The sequence below is a fragment of the Lutra lutra genome, chromosome 12 (assembly GCF_902655055.1).
Source record: "Lutra lutra chromosome 12, mLutLut1.2, whole genome shotgun sequence".
In the NCBI taxonomy this organism is placed as follows: Eukaryota; Metazoa; Chordata; class Mammalia; order Carnivora; family Mustelidae; genus Lutra; species Lutra lutra.
Window position 1 is genome coordinate 80,375,661 of NC_062289.1, and position 20,677 is coordinate 80,396,337.

The 20,677-nt window shown below is 51.8% G+C and overlaps 1 protein-coding gene across 2 annotated transcripts in view; it reads right to left on the bottom strand.

Annotated features, from left to right (window-relative positions):
- Positions 1-20,677, bottom strand: part of TMEM132C (transmembrane protein 132C) — a 304,408-nt gene that overhangs the window by 49,951 nt on the left and 233,780 nt on the right. For both annotated transcript variants that reach the window (XM_047697855.1, XM_047697856.1), the window contains one exon: positions 12,080-12,263. In XM_047697855.1, coding sequence (XP_047553811.1) covers positions 12,080-12,263 — 184 coding nt within the window. The remainder of the gene's footprint in view (positions 1-12,079; positions 12,264-20,677) is intronic.

Genomic DNA, 20,677 nt, shown 5'->3' on the forward strand with positions numbered 1-20,677 from the left:
TGCATTCCATATATGCCTGAGGGCAGGGGGAGCACTGGACTGGAAGACAGGCATGGCTGGACACCGAGGCTGCCCTTGTCCCTTCCAGCTGCTCGGCTGTGCACATGCACCTGAGGAGCAAACGTGCTGGCCACTTCCCTTGGGCTCTCTCGGAGCCCAGAGAGTTCTTCCTACTCTCTTGTCTGCTCATTTTCACAGTCTCGGGTCTGGCGCTCCTCTAGTAATGAAGGACGCAGTTCCAGCAGATGTGTTGGGGCAGAATTTGACATAATATTCATGAACTTGGAGTAGGTACTTAAAAAGAACATTAATAAAGTCTGTATGGATCAACAAACATCAGGAATTTGCTCCTGTGTAGCAAACAAGGCATTGTCCTGTGAACGTGGAGCAGAAGCTAATTAATTGTTACTGTTACTACTGCTATCATAAATAATAATGACCAGTATTGATGTAGCATTTACTATGCAACAGGCACTCTCCAAAGGGCTGTGTATATATTTGCTGGTTTTTTTTTTTTTTCAAGTAGGCTCCACGCCGAGTACTTTCACTATGCGCCCACCAATTCTTTGATTCCTTTTGGAACTGGCCTCCTTCTGGGGCACACATGCCATGTCTGGCCAGTCATACTCAGTGCGGTCACCTCAGGAATAGAATGTCAACACAAGCCAGACCCAGGATAAAGCTGGAGACTTTTGCCGCAACTCCTGAAGAAAAGGCAGACTTTCTCTTAAAAATGCTAAATTGCTTGGGTGTGAACCGGGATCTACCTTTGGGAAACCCTGCCTGAGAAGGAGGTCTGCAGACAGAAAAGCAGAGCTGGGCAAGAGAGACAAATGGCTATAAGCATGGACTGAGTACCTGGATCCAACCGTGCCTGAAGCCATGTGGACAATCTAACTACTCTCCCTTTGGAGTTAAGCTGGTTGAGTTTGGTTCGTACCCCCTGCTGGAAAATTGTGCTGATAAGATACAAGGAGTTAAAAGACCCTTCATTATGCCCCCCCTTTTTTTACTGGAACATATCAGATCATAGACAATATGGAAAAAAAGGTAGACATGCCATTGGCAGATCCCACAGGAATGACACTGAAGTGTGGACACATGAATAATGATGAGACGAGACTAACTCACAGCAGAGCTGGGGCAGAACCTGGACTGACACTGACATTTCCCACTTAGCCACCTCATTACCATCACTCTGTTACTATCCCGTCCATGAATGTGGCACTTAGCCATGGATGGCTATTTCCAACAATTAATTAAAATTAGGTGAAGTTAAAAATTAAATTCCTCTGTCACTCTAGCCAATTTTAAGTGCTAGATGACCTCACGTAGCTAGTGACATACTGAACAGTGGAACATTGTTACAGAAAGTATAATATAAAGTGTAACAATTGGGTTAGAAGCCTCAAATAGGAATGTTTCCTTCCCAGACCATAATTGAAACTATGTAACACTTAGGTACACATAGAAGCTATACACATTATTTTAACTCAGTGGTTCAATGTGGATATCTGTTGACCATCCACCAGGTGCCGAGCCCCATTCTAGAAGCTGGGGACACAGCAAGAGGAGCCAGAGCGGTGATGGATGGTGGACAGGTCAACAGAACCACACTTAACATCATGTCTGGTGGTGATGGGGCCACAAGAGGAAAGCCATGCAGGGAAAAGGGGATGATCTGCAGGAGGGCCTCATGGAGGAGGTGGCTTTAAGCAGAGACCTGCATGGAGCAAGGGCACAGCTCAGGAGAAATCCAAGGGTGCCTGCTCTTGATCCTGGATATGCACCTGAATCACCTGAGGAGTGTTGGAACACAGAGGCCTGACTCTCCAGACTTGGGGGTGGGGGTGGCCAGAAGCCTCCCCCTCCCCCACTGCACCCCCAGCCCAGGGGATTCTAATGGGTGATCCAGGCACCACACCCCTGATCCAGGGAAGCGGTCTCCAAGTGCGCCGACAGCCTCTGTGTCGCCTGGACTGGTTAGGGGTTGGTGCAGATTCTTGGCCCAACACACTGAGTAGGAAACCCCGAGTTTGCACCAGCCCTCCAGGGGTCCTGACCTTGCTCAGGTTTGAGAGCCCCGCAAAGAGCCAATTCACTGTCCTCTCTTAGCTACAACTGGCTTTTGAGTTTGCAAGATGATTAATAAAAGAGGAACAAAGGACTCTGTGCGGCCCGTGAACTCTGTTGTCGTCTGAGAAGTGAACGGGTAATGCTGTCAAATGGGGCCAAACATACATAATATTTGTAAGGGAGATCAGGACGACGCCACAGAACCCATTACGTCTACACAGACACACGGTCTCTGTTCCTTCCCCCCAAATATTTCCTTTTCCCTCCTGTTGGACAATTACCTACAGTGAGTTACAAATTCATTCCCAGATCAACACGCTCACATGTTTCCCTCGTGGGTGTAGGCAGTCATGTTGGCCTCAGCATCACGAATCACGCACCAGACAGCAAGAATAATGCACCTGGCCTTTGGCTGGATACACGGGAGCAACAGGTGTTTATGGGCAGCTTTCGTGACCAAGTAATGGAGAAGACAACAGTCCTTTGCCTTAAGGGGATTATACTGCTGGATGGGGAAGACAGACCCGGGTATACATTCACTCACTATCAGCCCCTTATTAAGCGCCTACTGTGTACCAGGCACAGGCATAGATGGTACTGATGGAGTGACCCCTGTTCTCAAGGCACTGAAATCCCCATGGGGAAACTCAGACCAAGTACTTATAAATAAATATATACACAATTTTCATCACCTTGTGAAGGAAAATCAAGATGGTCGAGGCAGAGAGTGACTGAGTTGTGACTTTAGGTAAGAGTCAGCCAGAGAAGATTTAAGCGGGGACATGCCTAGTGCAAGGAAAACCGCAGTATGGAATCTGGGGAGAGGCTCCGGGCACAGGAAACAGCCAGTGCAAAGGCCCTGGGGCTGAGGTGCTCAAGAAAGGGAGGCAGAAATCACTAGCTCAGAGAGTAGCCATGGGCCAGACATTGAGGACCATTGAGGTCCTGGTGAGGCCCATGGCACAGAGCAGGACCCCGCACTCCCTGGATGTGGAGGCCTGACTCCCCGGTGGCTGGGCACCAGGACTTGGATATCAGCCCAGCCCTGCAGTAGGAACATGTCCAAACCATCTGGGGTTAGAGGCATAGGAACAGGAGAACCCGGCACACAGGGGACTTCCAAAGGGAACATCCAGGATGATGTCCAGGAGGCCAGCACACAGGCACGGCGTTTTACACGTGTTCTGTTCTTTCTTTTTCCCCAGCTGGGCGCTCAGCCGGCCTGCAGTGAATAGAGGGCAGAAGGTGGTCGAAGGTAGGGGGGCTCAGGCCACAGAGAAGTGGATTTGAATCCCAGCGGCCACACGGCCCACGTTCTGGGAGGCAGGAGGGCGGTGGAGGCAAGCGGTAAGGAAGAACCAGAGAAGGAGAGTCAGGTAAGGATAAAACAGTAATTTTGTCAGATGTGATGGACCGGAGACAAGGAGCCTCCACAGATGGGATCCCAGCGGGCAGCTGTGAATATCGTCAGGGTCAGGAGGGTCCGAGGAGACCCTCACGCAGTGAGTGAGCTTTGAGCTGAGTGTGGAGTGGTGAGAAGGAGCCTTTGGGGGGGGGTGTGCCCAGCAAGGACAAAGATGCCCCGTGGGGCAGGCACAGCAGCCCCCAAAACACTGCCTATACGCGGTGGGTGCTGAGGAAGAAGAGTTTTGTGCTGGTGCCTCCCTTCTGCCCCCGGGCTGGGTGATGTGGGGGCTGAGGCTTCCCCCAACCCCGGGCTGCGTGTAAATAGTTGAGGGTCCTGGCAGGTGGGGTGACAGAGGCACTGGGGTGAAGTTACTTCTCCATGGCCCCAACTTTTAGCCCATTTTGGGTCACGGGCTCCTCTCACTGGCTGGTGAGATCGAAGAAGCCCTTCCCAGAATGAAGATTTTCAATGGATCCAGTAACAGATAGGCTTACAGAAGGAGCTAATTTCAGGTGTAGTAATCCATGTCCTTCTGCGTTACTGCAAGAAGTAATAAGATCTAGGGTCGAGTGTAAAAATGAGCATAATTTCAAATTAGTGGAGAGTATGAAGGGGACTTGAAGATATCTTTGTCAGCCGTCCTTTGATGAAAGCCCGGAGAGCTCACTCGGTGGCGGCTGCCGCAGCAGGGGGGTTGGAGGGGGGGCCGTGTTCCGTGTTCCCTGGGAGGGAGAACTGGGCTTGGGGCCCAGGTTTGGGACAGAAGGTCCAGCTGTCCCCAGGCAGTTTTCTCAGCCTGTCTGAAGTTCTCTGTGGGTCCCTAGGGGACTGAGGTCCCTATGGGGATCCTGGGTCTTCTCTGTAGGGTCCCTCCCACCCCAGACCCGACTTTCTCACCCTCCAGGCGGAGGGCTGGGGTTCAGCCCTCAGGGGAGAGCATCTGGTGGGTGGGTGGCTGCATCTCCTGGGTGTGTGGGGTCCGGTTCACAGTGGGGGGCGCAGCAGACCTGCTTCTCCAAGTGTGCACCCTCTGCCCCTGCCTCTAGCCGAGATGATTCTAACTGGTGGGCCTGTGAACATTTCTGTAATAACCGCCATGGGTTTCTTGTAAAGTGAACAGAGGGACAGACAGATTGAGTTCCTCATCCAGGGTCACAGCCACTCAGAGGAGGTGCTAGGATTCACATCTGTCTAGTTGGCTCCCGATCCTGATTCTATTCTGAACTCAGAGACAATACTGAAGGAATGACGGATTCTGGGGTGCTGGGCATGGTGCAAAGGGAGAGTCTGGTGGGCAGAGGGCGTGCAGTCAGCCAACACCGTGGGGCTGGACTCCTGGCCTGGGATCTCCTTCCCGCATGTGGGCTCCTGGCGACTGCCCGCGGTCTTCTGCTCATGTTCCTGGGGGGATGTTGGATGATTTTTCCTTTTTTTTTTTTTTCCCTCATTTCTTTGTTGCTTCTATGTTCCCCAACTCTATGTCTTCTCCCCAATGAAGTTATAAAATCCTTTTTTAAAGTACTTATTTATTCATTTTAGAGAGTGGGGATGAGTGTGAGCAGAGGAAGGAGTAGAGGGAGGAGAGAATCTCAAGCAGACTCCCCACTGCATGGGGAGCCCGACTGAGGCTCGATCTCTTGACCCCAGGATCATGACCTGAGCTGAAATCAACAGCCGGATGCTTACCTGACTGAGCCCCCCAGGCACCCCTGAAGTTACAGAATCTTTAACGTTAGAATACACATTTTACTTTCTAAGTAAAGTAAGTAAAATAATGAGAGGGGCGCCTGGGGGGCTTTGTCGTTAAGGATCTGCCTCAGGTCATGACCTCAGGGTCCTGGGATTGAGCCCCGCATCGGGCTCTCTGCTCAGCAGGGAGCCCACTTGTCTCCCTCCTCTTGCTTGTGTGCTCTCTCTCAGTGTCAAATAAATCAATAAAATCTTTAAAAACAAAAGTGAAATAACAGGAGGTCTCAACTTGGACGCGGTCCCAGCATCCCTGCACTCTGTCCCGGGCTTTCCTGCTGGGGAAACCCAGCGGAGCTACTGGCTGTGGCGGGTGAACACCAACGCCGACCACTCCCTTCGTCTGGGAGTGTCCTTTGTGGTGGATAAGGGATCATTCGTCGGACAATTAGCCGGGAATCCCGAAAACATTCCTCCCAAGTCAGAAGCAGCTTCAGATGCGTCACCAACTTGCTTTTTAGACAGAGACTCATACTCAGCTGGAGGGAGGGGTATTTCTAAATTGAATTCCACAGTAAATCTCCAGCTGTGACAAGAAAATACTTCTTCTGCCCGTATAGTTATTTTTCAACACAGCAAACATTTTTCAATTGCCCGAGAGCATTGAAGCCATCCTTAAAACACTCTCGGGGGAGTCAGGATATATAATTTCCAAGTAGGAAAAGGAACATGAATATCAGGGTAGATGTTTCTGGGAAACAATAAAACATTATTTTTCCATTGTCTCTTTAAAAATAATCTTCTCCAATCCCCGTCAAAAGAGATGTCTCTCAGTTCTTTGAAATGCCTGCTGTTGCCTTCTCGAACCCGGATGATATTGCCAACACGCTTCCCCACGGACCCCCAAGCTGAGCGAAGCCATTCATCACTCGCAGATTGACAAGCGGGTCCAAGAGCATCTCGGCAATGCCCCCTGCCTGCTAATGGCCGTTCTGTCCCCACTGTGGGTTCTGTGAACTTAGCAGGGAAAGAATGTCAAAGAAGAGTTGCCCTGGATGCTGTCGGGCAGAACAATCCAACTATGGGGTTCAGAGAGCCCAGGAGATCCCATAACCTGCACTTTCAGTGTTAAGTCTCTATGAAGAGAGGATGAATGTGGTCAGGGCCCCTTCCTGACCATGTCTGCTTCTGAAGACCACAGTGCTGGGTTCCCTGGGAAGAACTAGAAGGGAGCATGGAGTCTGCATTCCTTGGGGTCCTGGCTGGAGACAGGAGGCCCCCTCAAAGGGCTGGGTCAGAGGAAGGGGAATGAAGGGCTCCTGACAGAGCCATGGGCAGGAGTGAAGGAAGTGGCCAGGGATGATGCAGCTGGGAGCTCCTAGGAGCCCCAGATCCAGGGGCAGGTGGAGGCGGCCAGTTCCTGGAGCCCAGAGGGAGAAGAATCTCGGAAAACAGGGATCACCCCCGCCCCTGTAGGATAGGAGCTATAGGCAGAGAAGACCATGCCTCTGGCAGACTTGCACAAGACAGGGAGGGACGAGGACACCAACATAGCTTTTCGGGGTCATAATTCAACCCACAACAGGAGGCTCTGTTTAGTCACCTCTGGCGCCTCCTGCTGGCTGGACCCCACCAGAAGCCAGAGGGCCAGGGAGGCTGGAGGCTGTGGTCCCCAGAGGCCAGCCCTCCCAGAACCGGGAGCTGGGCAGAGCAGGAGGGTGAAATGCTGCCATCTCCCCCCCCCCGCCCCCCTCCCACTGCCGGCCATCCTCTCCTGCCGCACAGACTTGGCCCCGGGGCTTCTGGCATTTCTCAAACCTTAATGAATCTCGGGGACGCCCCGGAGAGGTGGGGATTAAGACCATCATTCTGCAGATGTGAGAACAAGTAGCAATCTCTCCTTTAAACAGCCCTGGCGACAGCCACTTCATTTTAAATTTGATTTTATGCGGAGAGATATGGACACGTTCTAGGAATTTTGAAAGCTTTATATAAGGAAAAAAAAAACAACCAAGTTCCCACCATGTTTCAGGGGTCAAGGAAAATGATTTCATCTTAAAGTCTGCAAAGACAAAAAAGGGCCATTGTTTGAAACTTCAAAATTCGGGGTCAATCTCGCCACCTTGCAGGAAACTCAATCTGGGACTTCGTCAGTCCTGGAGCAAAGGGCCTCTTCCTACACCTGCCTGAATGAGGGATTCCTGTTTACTCCAGAGACTATGCGTTAAATTTAGTTTTTTTTTTTTTTTTTTAAATAAATGCTAGGGAAAAGCACAGAGGCACTAACAGAACGGGAAACACTTACGCTCCACTCCCTTGCCCTGTGTTACTTTTCTTCCCAGCAGCACCTTACCCGGTCCTGTCCTGTGAGCTATCTACCAGTCTGCTGTCTGCTGGGATCCTCAGAGTGTCGGCTCCCTAGACCTTCAGCCTCTCCTAGAGTGAGAGCCCCCCAAAGCATCAGCATCCCCAGAGGGTAGGTACTCCCAGACTGTCGGCATCCCCAGAGTATGCATGCAGAGTGGGCAGGGGCTGGGTGGGGACTGGAGGGACGGGTGTTTGAGGCCACAGAGCTGAGATCTGCGGCTTTCCTGCCTCCAAGCAAAGAAAGGGCCCTTTGGCAAGAGAACAGAAAAAGGGGTCAGCAAATGTGAGCTTTGTGGGTCAGGGCTCACCACACAAAGTCATGCCAAGGGACCGCGTGGCTCAGATACTCTTGCCTCAATGGCTCACTTTACAGGAGAGCTGAATCCCTTCCCCTGTCCCATCTCATCTGCTCCCCAGAAGCTGGAGCCTGCAGCCGAGTGGGACCCAAGGCCACTGATGAGTCGCTGGATCCCCTCCCTTCTCACCTGGATTGAGGAAGGTGTTGGAGAAGGCCTGATTTGAAAGTGAGAACTTTCCCAGTGAGGCGTATTTCCCAGCAAGCAATCCTTTATTTAACCTTTCTGACATTTGTATTTCTATAGAATGAGTGACCGTTGGGGGGACTTGACTGAATTTTTCCCAAGACTTGACCACTTGACTCACCAGCCACAAACAGTAACATATGCGTCTACTTTACTTTTTTTTTTTTAATCTTCTCTTCTCCTAGTCAAGCTTCAGATCTATTTGCTAGTTGCTTCCAATAAAACTTTACATTATGGCTGCTTAAAACTGTACTAAAGTTCATTCTAGGGGGAAAAACAACCCTTTGAAAATACTAAAACTGAGACTAGAAGTTGCTCCAAACTGCCTCACTGACTGGCTGCCTGTCATCAAAGTTCCAAACGTCCCACACCGCTTTGCACAGCTGAGGTCAAACCGTACCTTGCAGAGGACAGAACCTGAGGACACCCCCGGGCCCCAGGCAGCCATGTGAGCCCGTCAGAAGTCGTTCCAAGGAAGCTGGTGCGAATTCACACAGTTACTTGCAAACAATTGGATTCTGTGTACGACCTACGTAGTCACTCCATTTTACCTTAAAAGCATTACAAAAACACAACAACCGCAATAATCACATCTTGTCTGGAAGACGGCTTTCTTGTGGCCCCTTGAAAAGTACGGCAAGATACTATCTCCTATCCTCACCATGATTTCTCTTTTCACGGTATCTGAAAGCCTTCCCTTTTTAAACTAAGTAGGACAGGAGCTAAGCACTTCCAACCCAGAAGTGATGTTGATGTTCTGGGTCACAGGCCTGTTAACTTTCTTCCTAAAGGGCCAGATGGAAAGTACAGCCAAGAGGCAACACTGAGCCTACGAAGAAGCTCCTTATGTAACCACTTCCAATGTAGCGGCTTGGAAACATAGAAACCATTCCCCGATGATGTCACCACGGAAGTTGATTGGCTCGGCTCGTGTCACGTGGCCAGCCTGAGGCCAATCCCGGAAGTCAAAGACCGTGATGATGCTCTAATTGGCGGAGCCTGGGGAGCCTGTCCCCTCCCCCCCCCCCCAGCCTCCCCACCCCACCCCCACCCCCGCCATCGCAGGTGCAGAGTCTAGGAGCTGGGGGGCGTGGTGCATGATGGGAAACTCCCTGGACAGGCACAGGCAGCGCAGCCTCACTGCAGAAGGCATCACCTACCAACGGGAGCTGCTAATGCGTTGAGGTTGGACAATGATTCCTCTTGACTTTACAGGCCCAGGAAGAGGCGTCAACAATCTGCAGCCCGTGGGGCAGGCTCAGTCTGTCTGTTTTCGTCCACCGTGCAAGCCGGGTCCACGCTGCACCTGCAGCCCCGCAGCCCCACCGCCTGGCATCACTCAGGACTTTAAAAACCTGCAGCTCATACCTCCAGAGTGAGACTCTGCGTGCAAGGAGAATCTCCGGGAGGCTAGCTTGAGAACACTATTCTAGACGTCCCAGTCCCGTGAACCGCTGGAAGTCGGGCTGGGGGGGACGTGGGACCGGGGAGCCCCGATGGGCGCGCTTCCTGGAACCGTCCTGTGATGCCGCCCGCGCTCGGTCAAGGTGCTGACAGCGCTCAGGAACCAGCGGCCTTTGAAGACCCAACCCGAGCTTTCCGCTTCTCTGTGTCCAGGTCTGGCTGCCTCGTGGGACCACCCACGGCTGCCTGCTCCCCACGCCCAGGGATCCTCACGGGATTTGTCCGGGTGCGGCCCCGGCAATCATTTCTAAAGCCTCCCAGGCGATTCGCAGGGGCTGGCCAGGCGGGGACAGCACTCTTCCAGGTCTTCTCCAGGAGGACTGGTGCGCTTTCCCCCGAAGGAGCCCTCAGCGCATGCTTCAGCCACGGTGGACCGTCTGGCACCTGCCACGGCTGCTCCTTCTCCCTGTGGCCAGCGGAAGTGGCTACGGACCACTCAGAGCTGGATGGGAGTGGCTGCGGCCCCAAAAACTTGATTCAGGGAGATAAGCAGAGGCTGGGTGTGGTCCCGAGGCTGTTCGCTTCAGAGGCCCGTTTGCAGATGGACTTCGTTATTTGGATAAAAGGCATTTCCACTCCTTGCATCCCAGGTACTGGGAGGAGCCCTGTGTCCATTTGCCGCCCGGTGTCTGTTCTCATGTTTTCTAGCGAAACGAACCCAAAAGCTCTCTGCTCTCAAACTCGTGTGCTTTGTGTGGCTGACCTGTGCCTTGGTTTGGGTTTTCCCAGAAGGATTCCGTCACAAGTGGTTTATTGTGAGGTGCAGGCCCCATCGGTCGGGGACCATAGCAGGTATTACCCCGAAAGCAACCATGGGCTGTGACTGCAGCCTGACGGCTCTGGGGAGGGCGGAGGTGCTGATGTGGAGCTCCCGCCTCAGAGTCAACGCTCAGGTGGGCCTGGGGAGCCGGACTCAGTGTCTGCCCGCTCCCGCGAGCCACGGTGCAGAAAGCGTCCTGGATGGGGGTGTGCTAATCCCTCGGGGCTCGTGTCCTGGACGTGAGACAGAACTCTCAGGTGAAAATGAGCGAGTGCTGGAGGTGGGAGGCAGAAGGCGAGGCGAGGGTATGGAGGGAGGTCCACGCCGTCTGCTGCCACCCGTGCAAACTCTGGGGGTGTAACACCTCTGCCACAGGGACTGCTCAGGGGAGACAGCATGACTGCCAGAGGAGTCCTCGCGGCAGAGAAACCTTTGTTGGGGTTTCGGGGAATGAGCCAGGTGCCCTTCCTGGGCTCGAGGCTTGAACCGTTTGGCAGGAACGACGGCTGCGATCATGAGTTGACGCAGACGGAAGCCAAGAGGCAGGAAAAAAACCAGTTCTGGAGACGGAGCTGAGTCCCGATCAGGCGGATGGGAGGCCAGGATGGATACTGGACTTGGAGTCACACATGCGAGCGGATTCTCACTGGGCTTAAGCCAACGGGGTGGTGTTTTGTAACACGAAACCCAAAGAATCCTAATTGATATATTTCCCAGCTTGGTATCAATGAAGCCTGCTTGTGCCAGAGCTAAGCAGAAATTGGTTTTACAGTTTCCATGCCAGGCTCCACGTGAGGGCAGGCGGATTCTGGCAAGGACACTTGTAGCTGAACATCAAAGGACTCTCCACGTGCCTCTGCCATGCCATTCCCTTGGACCTCCAGGCAGGGTGTCTCCGTGGAGCCAGGCAGGTAGGTGCAGGTGAGCGACCACAGAGCAGAACTGCCGTGTGGCTTCCCACCATTCTCTCTTCCTTGCTCGTTCTCAAGTGGCCACGGCGTCGAGCCACAAGTCCTGGCTGGGTTTGTGCGTACCGTATCTGTGTCGTGGTCCGTGTGGATCAAGGCCATGGTGAAGCACCACAGAATGAGGCACAGACCATGGTGTCCACCCAGCCCTCCCCTTGCACCCTCTGGAGATCTGACGGGGCCACAGGACTCCTTCGGACCAACAGCGTGTGTGTGTGTGTGTGTGTGTGTGTGTGTGTGTGAGAGAGAGAGAGAGAGAGAGAGAGAGAGTCACATGTCCCCTACAGGCCATTGCTTAAGAAAGCACGCGACTCTCCAGCTGCTTCTTCCTCTATCACGGAGACCATGAAGGCCACGTGTTCCTGACATTGGGGCTACAAGACGGCAAAGGGTTCATCCATCAAGGCCCCCGAGACCCTGCATGGAGCAGAGCCCCACCACTTCAGCCGTGCAACGTTCAGCCAGGATCACTGAGGTTGTGCGGAGCACCTGAGCCTCTCGGGTGGTTTGCTGTGGCCTCCCTGCCTAGCTTCTTGGACAAATATACAAAGTGGCCTCTAGTCTCCTTCTAAAAAGGGAACAGGAGGTCAAATAGGACTGGCGTAACTAGAGGAGAAGGAGGTCCATAACAAACTGGGATGCAGTTAGAGCGAGTGTTGGGGGGAAGCAGGAAGGTAACCCAGCTTGACAAATGATACTGCGATGCCCTGAGGTTGGGGGGGTGTCGGCGCCCCCGAGGCCCTGGCGGCTGACATCCTGGGACAGAAGGAAGGCTCCAGGGGCACCGTCGGGCCCACGTGGGTCTTACCGTGGCTAGGGGAACGATGGCGGCCAGGTCCTTCTGGCTGATGAAGATCTCGGACACGGCGGTGTCGGTGGTCCTCTTCCGCGGGTACTCCACCTGCCAGGTGATGGGCTGCGTCCCCGAGAGGCTGCTGAAGCTGGCTATTTCAAAGTTCATCTGCACGACCTCACTGAACAAGCTGCTGCTTCTGGAAAAGGAGTGAAGGAGAATCGTGTTGAGCTTACTTTGCCCCGTGGAAGGGCCCTTCTCTCCCCCTCCCACCACCCCTGCCACAGCGGCACCTAGAGTCCAAGGTAAAGGTCAACACCTTTCCAGGGCAGCACCTGGACAGGGAGTCACCTCCACATGAGGGACAAAGATGCCTGGGACGGAGCAGCACCCACGGGGGAGGAATAGGGCAGAGACTGAGCACCAGGTGTGGAGCGGTGAGACCAACAGGGACCCATCGGCCGCACCCCTGCAGGATGAGCCTGGAGAACTAAATGGACTCCTTGTTAGCTCCGTTCCGCGGCTGTGCCCGATGCTGCAGGCCTAGCGTTTCCTCCGGTTCTCGAGAGGCAGAGAGGCACCGCCGGGCTCTGGGACTCCCCTGCAGCTACAAGCAGGTCAGGCCCCATCCTCGGGGACGCACACTGGGAAGCCAGGGAGGACGCGGCTGCCTCAGGGGGCTTCCGGGCAGGTGTGTGCTCCTGGCTCTTGTGGGGCAGCCGTGGGGGTGGTTTGCGCTCATGGGCCCTCGGGCACCGGGGCCAGGTCGACGGGTCGGCTGTTTCCTTGCGGGAACCTGGCAGAGTCTGCCGGTTTCTTGCCTCTTCCATCCCTGGCTGCCTCGTCCCGGCCCATGCCGGCAGCTCTCCTGGAGACGGTGTAAACCACCTCACATCCTCTAACACACCCCCTTCTGCTTCAAGGGAGGGGCTCGTTAGCTAAGGGGGCTCTCTGGTCCCCAACAGAGGCTTCCAATCAATACCCTAAATCTGGGGGACCCCCCCAGAGCTGTACTTGGAGCAAGCTTGCCCCAGCGATTGTGATGCTTTGGGAACTAACGAAGTTCCAAGCTTCTAATTTTTCAGACAATGAAATTCAGGCCCAGAAGGGGTTTGAAAAAAAAGGCCTGCTCACCACCACACAGAACCAGACGGAAGGCGGCATCTCAGGACCCCTTGTCCCTATCCCATGTTCTCTGCCACAGCAGCTGAAGGTCAAGTGAGGAATCACAGGCAGGACCCCAAGCGAGTGTCTCCTGTCCAGTGGACAGCAAACTGTGGCCTGGGAGCCAAACGGAGCCTGCTGCTCGTTCCCATAAATCGTTTCATTGGAACACGGCCCCGGGCATGTTTACCTTGGTCTCTGGGGTTTTCGTGCAGCAAGAGCGCGGCTGGGCAACAGCATTAAGTAACGCATGGCCAGCAGAGCCCTGAGTCTTTGTTATCTATACCTTTATGGACAGAGTTTGCCAGCCCTCATTTAGGAAGTCAGGAAAGGGGAACTTGGAGAGGTTCTGGGAGCTGCTGAACAGATGAAATCATTACTGGTGGAAAGGAGAAGGAAAGCCTTTCTGGGCACACAGCGGGGTCTGCGGGGTGGACAGGATTCTGGGGAGCTGGGTACTGCTGCGTGGATGGGGGGCAGGTCGCAGCATCTCCTGCTCCATCTGCTGGGAAGGCTACATGGCTTCAGGCGAACTGTAGGGAATTTTCTACAGCACGTCAAGAAGGAAACAAGTATGCTTCAGAATGCCATCCCCGCCGGGTGCGGGTCCCACTCTGAAGGGTGCTGGGGAAGCCCTTCTCTTTGCTGAGGCCATAAGGACACACATGTACCCAGTCTCTGGGGCACTTGCTCAAGAGCCAGAATGCTAATTCTCCACCTCATCACCCTCAGCTCCGCTTGGGGACTGGGGCAGGAGGCGACAAGGAGGTCGCCACACTTCCCAAAGCCCTGGGACTCCTGAATCTGCCTCATGCTTTCTAGGCCAGAAGCGGGCCCCAGACAATCACGATTTATGAGATGCTGGCTAGCACTCTGGGAGGGAACATCAATCCAGCATCTGGTGCATCCATCCATGAGCTGTGCGAGCTCAAGAGTGAGTGACTTGCCTTGGAAAATGAGGGAGAAGTGTCTGGAGTCTGGAGCGTTTCCAAACTAAGAGCCTTGTACTTGGTCTGGCAGCCAAGGCCTGCGGGGATCTGAGCCTCCACAAATCCTTCCCACCAGCTCTGGCCCAGTCTCCCTCTTCCCTAGGTGACAGACATGCTTTTATTTGGGGTGGGGGGCACTGTTAACCTTGCTCTCTTAGCAAGAACACTCGCCTTGGCATCTCCATATCTACAGCAGAGCTGGGCACGGGTTGAAACATTAATGGTTGTTTGACGGCCTCTGCTCAGCAAACTCACTTAGTGATGGGTGAGGCATGAGTCCAGCTGTCTCAAGACCCACTGTGGCCCCACTGGGACACCCAGGAGCTGGCAACACACCTCAGCCTACACCCATCTTCATTTCATTATAAAACTCTTTTTTGACCACTGTGCCTGCTGATGCCACCTTCTGAGGCTCAGTTTTGTCATCTGGACAACCGAGATGATGGGATTCCCATTGTCCAGGGAGGAAACGGGCAGGCAGAAGGGGCCAGCATGACTTACACCCTGGCTGTGTCCTCCTCCATTGTGGTTACGAGAAGGGAGGCAGTCGTGTTGGCAGGAGGAAAGAGAAGCCATGTTTGCCATTCTGACTTAGAAAGATGCTATGTTATATGATTTTTGTGAGAAACAGGGTTGCCTTCCTGGGGTATTCTGCTCAAGGTAATGTAAGAATAAGGACATCAAGTCTTTGTGTAGGAAATGTTCTTTGTGCACCAGGCACTGGACCAGGTTCCATGCATCCATTATTTTAAATCCCAATAAAAACCATTTTGGAGATAATTATGGTTTCTATTTTGCACAAGTGTGAGAGCAGAGACTGTCTCGTGTTCCCACCCCGCAGGGAGGGTATTCACACTACTTGGCTCTCAACCACGGATGGAAGGCGATGACTGGGGAGGTGTCTGTTGGAAAATTACCACAGCCCCTATTCCCCTTCCTACCATGTGTGAGTCAACTAAACTGACTCATGGTTTCAAGATAGAAAAATTTTCAAAAGCCACAATTTGGGGGAAACTCCAGCTTCCTGGGAGTTTCTGGGAAACTCCAGAATCCTGGGTCAGAGGGACATCAGGATGGTGCGGGGGGGCAGAAGTCCGACCCACTCTTGCAGGAGGCTGCCGACCTCAGGCCAGGAGAAGAAGAAACTGTTCTGTGTCCGCAGTGACCTCAAGAATGTGCACGAGTGAGAGAGAGAGAGAGAGAGGCCAGGTGGGAACAGCCCAACAGTGCCACGAACCGTGGGGAGGCCCCTGATGACACATTCTGACTCAAGACAAGGAATTCCTCTGGGAAGAAAGAATCAGCTTCCTTGCTGGTTCACTTCCATCAGTCCTGGCTCTTCCTACTCCCCTCCCCCTACATGGCTTCCAACGGTCTCATCTCCAAACACTGCATAATGGAATATATCCAAATTAAAATGAACTGAGCCATATTTTGAAAGAGAAGACTTCAGCAGCACTAAGGGGAGAACGGGAAATGGCTGCTGTGGTCTATGGCTGCTGTGTGGATTGTGACAGATTTTTTTTTTTTTCCTGGAGTTTCTATATATAAAATCTCTGAATTTTAAAATATAAGAACCTTAACCTTGTAGCCACGATGTGGCTCAAGCAACTGGCTGTCAGTCTGCTCTCCTCTGGCTTTGGAAAGGGGAGGGGGTCCTGCACTCTGAGGCAGCATTTCATAGAAGAACTGCACGTGGATGTGGCAGGTGTTGGCCCCAAAGACGATACAGAGGGTTGATGATTTTCAAACTGTGATCCCAGGACCCTTAGCACACTGAGGCGGTGACGGGGGCAGCCGTGGGACTGGAGGTGGTCCTTAATGCCATTCCCTTATGCCCTTTACTCCTGCAGCATGAAAAGCAAGCCCCGAGCTGAGCTGTTGTAATCCTGGGCCTCCAACAAGTACTGGGTTAGGAGAAGAAGGAAGAAAGAGGGGGAGGGAAAAGGTGGGAAGGAAGGAAATGAGACACAGGGGGAGGGAGGAGGGAACTAGGGGGTTGGAACCAAGACTATAATGTGGGACTTTGCGAAGGAAACATGGCACGTGGTATGATCACACTGTGGGCTTCCAAACAGACTTTCTGAGTTCAAATCCTGGCTTCGCTAGCTGGGTATCAATGCACAACTCAGCCTCCTTTTGTCTATTTGCAAACTGGGGATGTGGCTCCTTCCCATTTCATGGAGTTGACATGAAGGATAAGCAAATGAGTGAAAAAGTACCATGCACTTAGGACAGCAAATACCAATAAATGTGAGCTGTTCTCATTTTTGGCAGGACTTGAAACTATGCTTATTCTCAGGGACTCGATGTCTGACTGTGTGAAGTCACCTTTAAAACATGTCCCCTAGGGCTGGTCCGGGAGCTCTCTGAGAACAAGCCACAGTAGAGATGCTGTTGTCCGCCACTCATTGCAAACTGGGATTCATTCCGATTTACATTTACTCAGTAGCTGTCCCTGTCAGACCCAGTACCGTGGTATGACACATTTCTCTGGAAGATGGAGACCAAGAAAGGAAGAATTTTTCTGCAGTTCCCTCCATGGTCAGTGCTCTCCTGCTATCTCTGAGCTGACGGAAACCTTTGCTAAGCTTCTGTCTTAAAGGGACTAAGAGCCCTTGATGCCTGCCCATCTGGGGCTTGTGATACCATTGGAGTAGTAAAGAGAAGAATTTAAACACTTAAGTGACTCCAGAGAGCGCCCATGAAACACCACTCGCTAAATCAATAGTGTAGATTTATTGCAGTAACTCTTGAAAGAAATTTTCAAAATTGGCTTAAAAAAAAGCTCTGTCTCAAAAACAAATAAATTCCCCCAATAGTCATAATAAAGTTTGGGCCACTGGAAACACAATTTACGAAATCTTTTAGCTATTGAACTCTATCTTGTAAGAAAATGGAGTCTGTGAATGTGTGTGTGTGTGTGTGTGTGTGTGTGTAGAAGCTAGTAGGGTTTTACCTCCCTGCTATGGGGTGTACGAGACTTTATCAACCCCTGTTGACAGCATAATGCCTATAGAGAGAAATGAGGCTAACAAAATGAAGAACTCAAACTTGTAACAGGGAAGCCAGTCCAGGAGAATAGAAATTCAGCCTGGGCTTTTATTTTATTCATTCTAGTTCATGTGAATTTCATGAAGGGAAAGGACACAAACTTCCCCACCAAGAAGACTTTATTAGGTCATCCCGTTGACCCCAAGGTCAGTACCGATGCCCTGCTGCTAACTGGGGGCTCTCTCCATGGTGCTGAAGGATAGCAGTTCAGGATGCGATTTGCAAGCAACAGAGGGCACCCTGGGCAGAGTGACAAAGAAAAGGGAATTTAACAAATGCCTTAAAAGGACTAGAAAGTGTGGGAAAAAAGACATGGAGAGGAGATGGGAGCAGAGGAAAATTACAAAAACCTGGACAAAACCAGTTTTGTCATCAGAACAGATGGTGCCAAAACTAACTGTCCACTGTTTTCGATTCTTGGCATCATACATTCTAGGGTGGTGTGGAGATACCTGACTGGCTGGGGTCACACCCCCTAAAATATGCCAAGACAGTGGGGAAAGATCTGGCCTGCTCTTGAGGGAGTCTCCTCTTTCATTCCTGCTCTTTGCAATTAGCGTGGAGGACAGAATTCAGGATTCAGGTTCGCGGTGAAGGGCAGACAGGAGAGAAAAAACCTTGAAGGTGGCCCTATTTCTAAGCACTCTTGGACTGGATTATGAGCTTGGACTTAAAAAATATTTTACCTTCTCTTTATCTCAGTCCCCAAAGCGTTAAAATGTTACAGGAGCAGGTAAGTGTATGAAGGAATGAGGAAAAAGAGTGTTCTCCTGCAATCACATGGAAACCAATGACATTGCTTCAAAGGAGAATCACAGCCCTCATGGAAATCATCTGAGCCTTCTCGTCCTATAAAGCAGGGCTCTCAGACTTGGCCAAATATTATAATTATCGATAGCTGGGTCTACCCTGGACCAACAGATCAGAATGATAAGAAGTGGCTCTCAGACATTAGTGTTTTCTAGAACTCAGGTGATTTTAAGGTCTGGCCATGGTCAACGATTACTGCCATACACAAAAAGTTTCTCTCTCTGTGATTACCAAGCACTTCACTCCTAAATGGTCATTACTTTTTTGCTTCCTAATGTTTATCCAGCAGTTGTGCTGGGGATACATTTCAACCATGGGCTCTGAAATCAGACACACAGGTTTGAATCCCGACTTCATCCTTTCATGGGTTTGGGAGGGATCCTGGATAAGCTACGTGACCCATTAGTTCCCAGCCTTGGTAGCAATCTCGAATTATTTGGTGGAGGAGCTTTAAAGAGCTGGTGTCTGGGGCTCACCTCTGGGATTTTACTTTCATTCATCTGGAGTGACACCTGGTATTCTTAAGGACTCCCTCAGTGACCCTGATATGCTGCAGGGTTTGAGAACCACTAACTTCACCTCTATAAGCAGTTTCTTGATCTGTGCTACATCGACCTCCTGAGACCACTGCAAGGATCAATGGCATGACATGTGTGTAGAGCTTAGAACATACAAAGCAAGTATCTGCTAAGTGCACGTTGTTACTATGATAATATTTCTGCTGCTCAGTAACCTGGCAGGACCTGCCAACCTTGGTCCTTCTGAGATCAAAAGTCCTGGGATTTGCCGAATGCAGCACGTGGGGGAAATACAGGACCTTACCCAAGCCTCTCAGGTCCTGACCTAACCTTCCCTCTGGGTCAAGTTCACAGTCAGCTGTGCCCCTGAATTTGGCTGGGCCAGATCCTGTCACTTATTTTCCTTGCCACATTATGACAGATGGATGGGAGCCCAGGCTTTGCAGACAAAGCCCTGGGTATAGATTGCATACCTTGCTTCAGATCATTGTTCCTATTACTGATGTCCCCAAACCTCAGTCTCCTCATCTCTGAAATGAGGATCCACACACCCTAGGAGCTTGGTGCACAGACAACTAATCCAATTAGCAAAAGAAACCAGGGTATGTGAGAGAGACACAGGTCAGCTGAACAGAACCATGGAGAAAGCAGAGTCCTTCATAGGTGTGGAGAAGAGCATGGAGGCATCCAGTTCTGCTAGACCCTTCCTGGTGGAAAATTTCCCCACCTCGCCTCCACGGCTCCAGGGATCCCTGGGCCACAAAGTGGCTCCGCTGTGGCCATGCATTCCTGCTAGCTTTTATTTTCCATGCAGCCTACAGTTTCCTAAACCTAATACACCGGAACCTAATATAATTCATTCTCAAGCAGCTAAAATTTTAGCTAAATTAGGTCACACTTCAAGAAGTGCAGTTGCCAAGAGGACATCAGGGGTCTGGGTAGAAGAGACACGAATCCATACCATTTCCTGAAGTTCTTGGGGTTCTTTAGCAACCATGGGGGGTGGTTCCTGGTGCTGCCACGGTGATCTCTACACCCAGGAAAAAGCACTGAGTCCATCCCATCAGATCCTGTTGGGCCATGAGGATTCCCAGATGCAAGACTGTATGGAGGGAGAGAAGACCAGCCATCCTAGCTCCAAGCTCCATAAGAGAGCTTCAGGAAAGCCAACAAAGGGATTGCACATAGAAGTCCTATAGATTGTGAGAAAACATAGTTGTTTGAAGACAGTGAACTTGGGACAGTTTGTTACACAGCAACAGAGAAGGGAATCGGTCCCTGACTGATACAACTCTTTCATGACCTCAGTTTAACCTCTGTGCCTTCCCAGCAGAATATGGCAGAGGTTGAGCAAAATCAGCTTGGGGTGTTGTGGCAGGGAGGACCTGAGAAGCACACCCCACTGCCTGGTCTCCCAAGGCCCTGAGTGGTGCAGGGGAGCCGTAGGATGTTCAGCTAATTCCAGGGAAAGTCACTGAAGTCCGCTGCCAGAGAGAACGGAAGCCGACCCAGACCTGGCCTCCATCTCCCGCAGAGGGGCACCTGGGGTGCACTCAGAGATCAGGGGAAACATGGAAATGTCATGAATGTCAGCCCCAAACAATGATCACACCCAGCACAGGATGGCATCCCTGCGGACGAAGCCAGAAGACAGAATATCTATCTGAAGACCTAACCCCACAGTTCCAAGTCACCTGACTCTTCCCACCTGGGCCAGTCTTGACAGAAACCAGGCAGAGCTCAATAGCCCGATGGGCAGGGTTTAAACACAAAATGTCTTAGCAACCTTGGAATCAACCAGATTAACTTTTTTGCTACCGAGCAGAAGGGGGTTTAAGGCAGGTGTCAAGTGCAATGACAGAGGAAGGAACAGGGCATATATGCTATTTGACATCCCAGAGTTTGCAGACTGGAAACCCACTCAGTACTGTTTTTAGCAGATGTTGAATAAGGCATAACAACTGAGTGACTTCCGGAACCTTGTGTTGGGATTAGCAACTGGGAAGTTGCTTCCATCCCCCACATCTTGATAATGCAATGTCTCCCCCCTCCCCCCCCACTGCTCCTTGTCTACCATT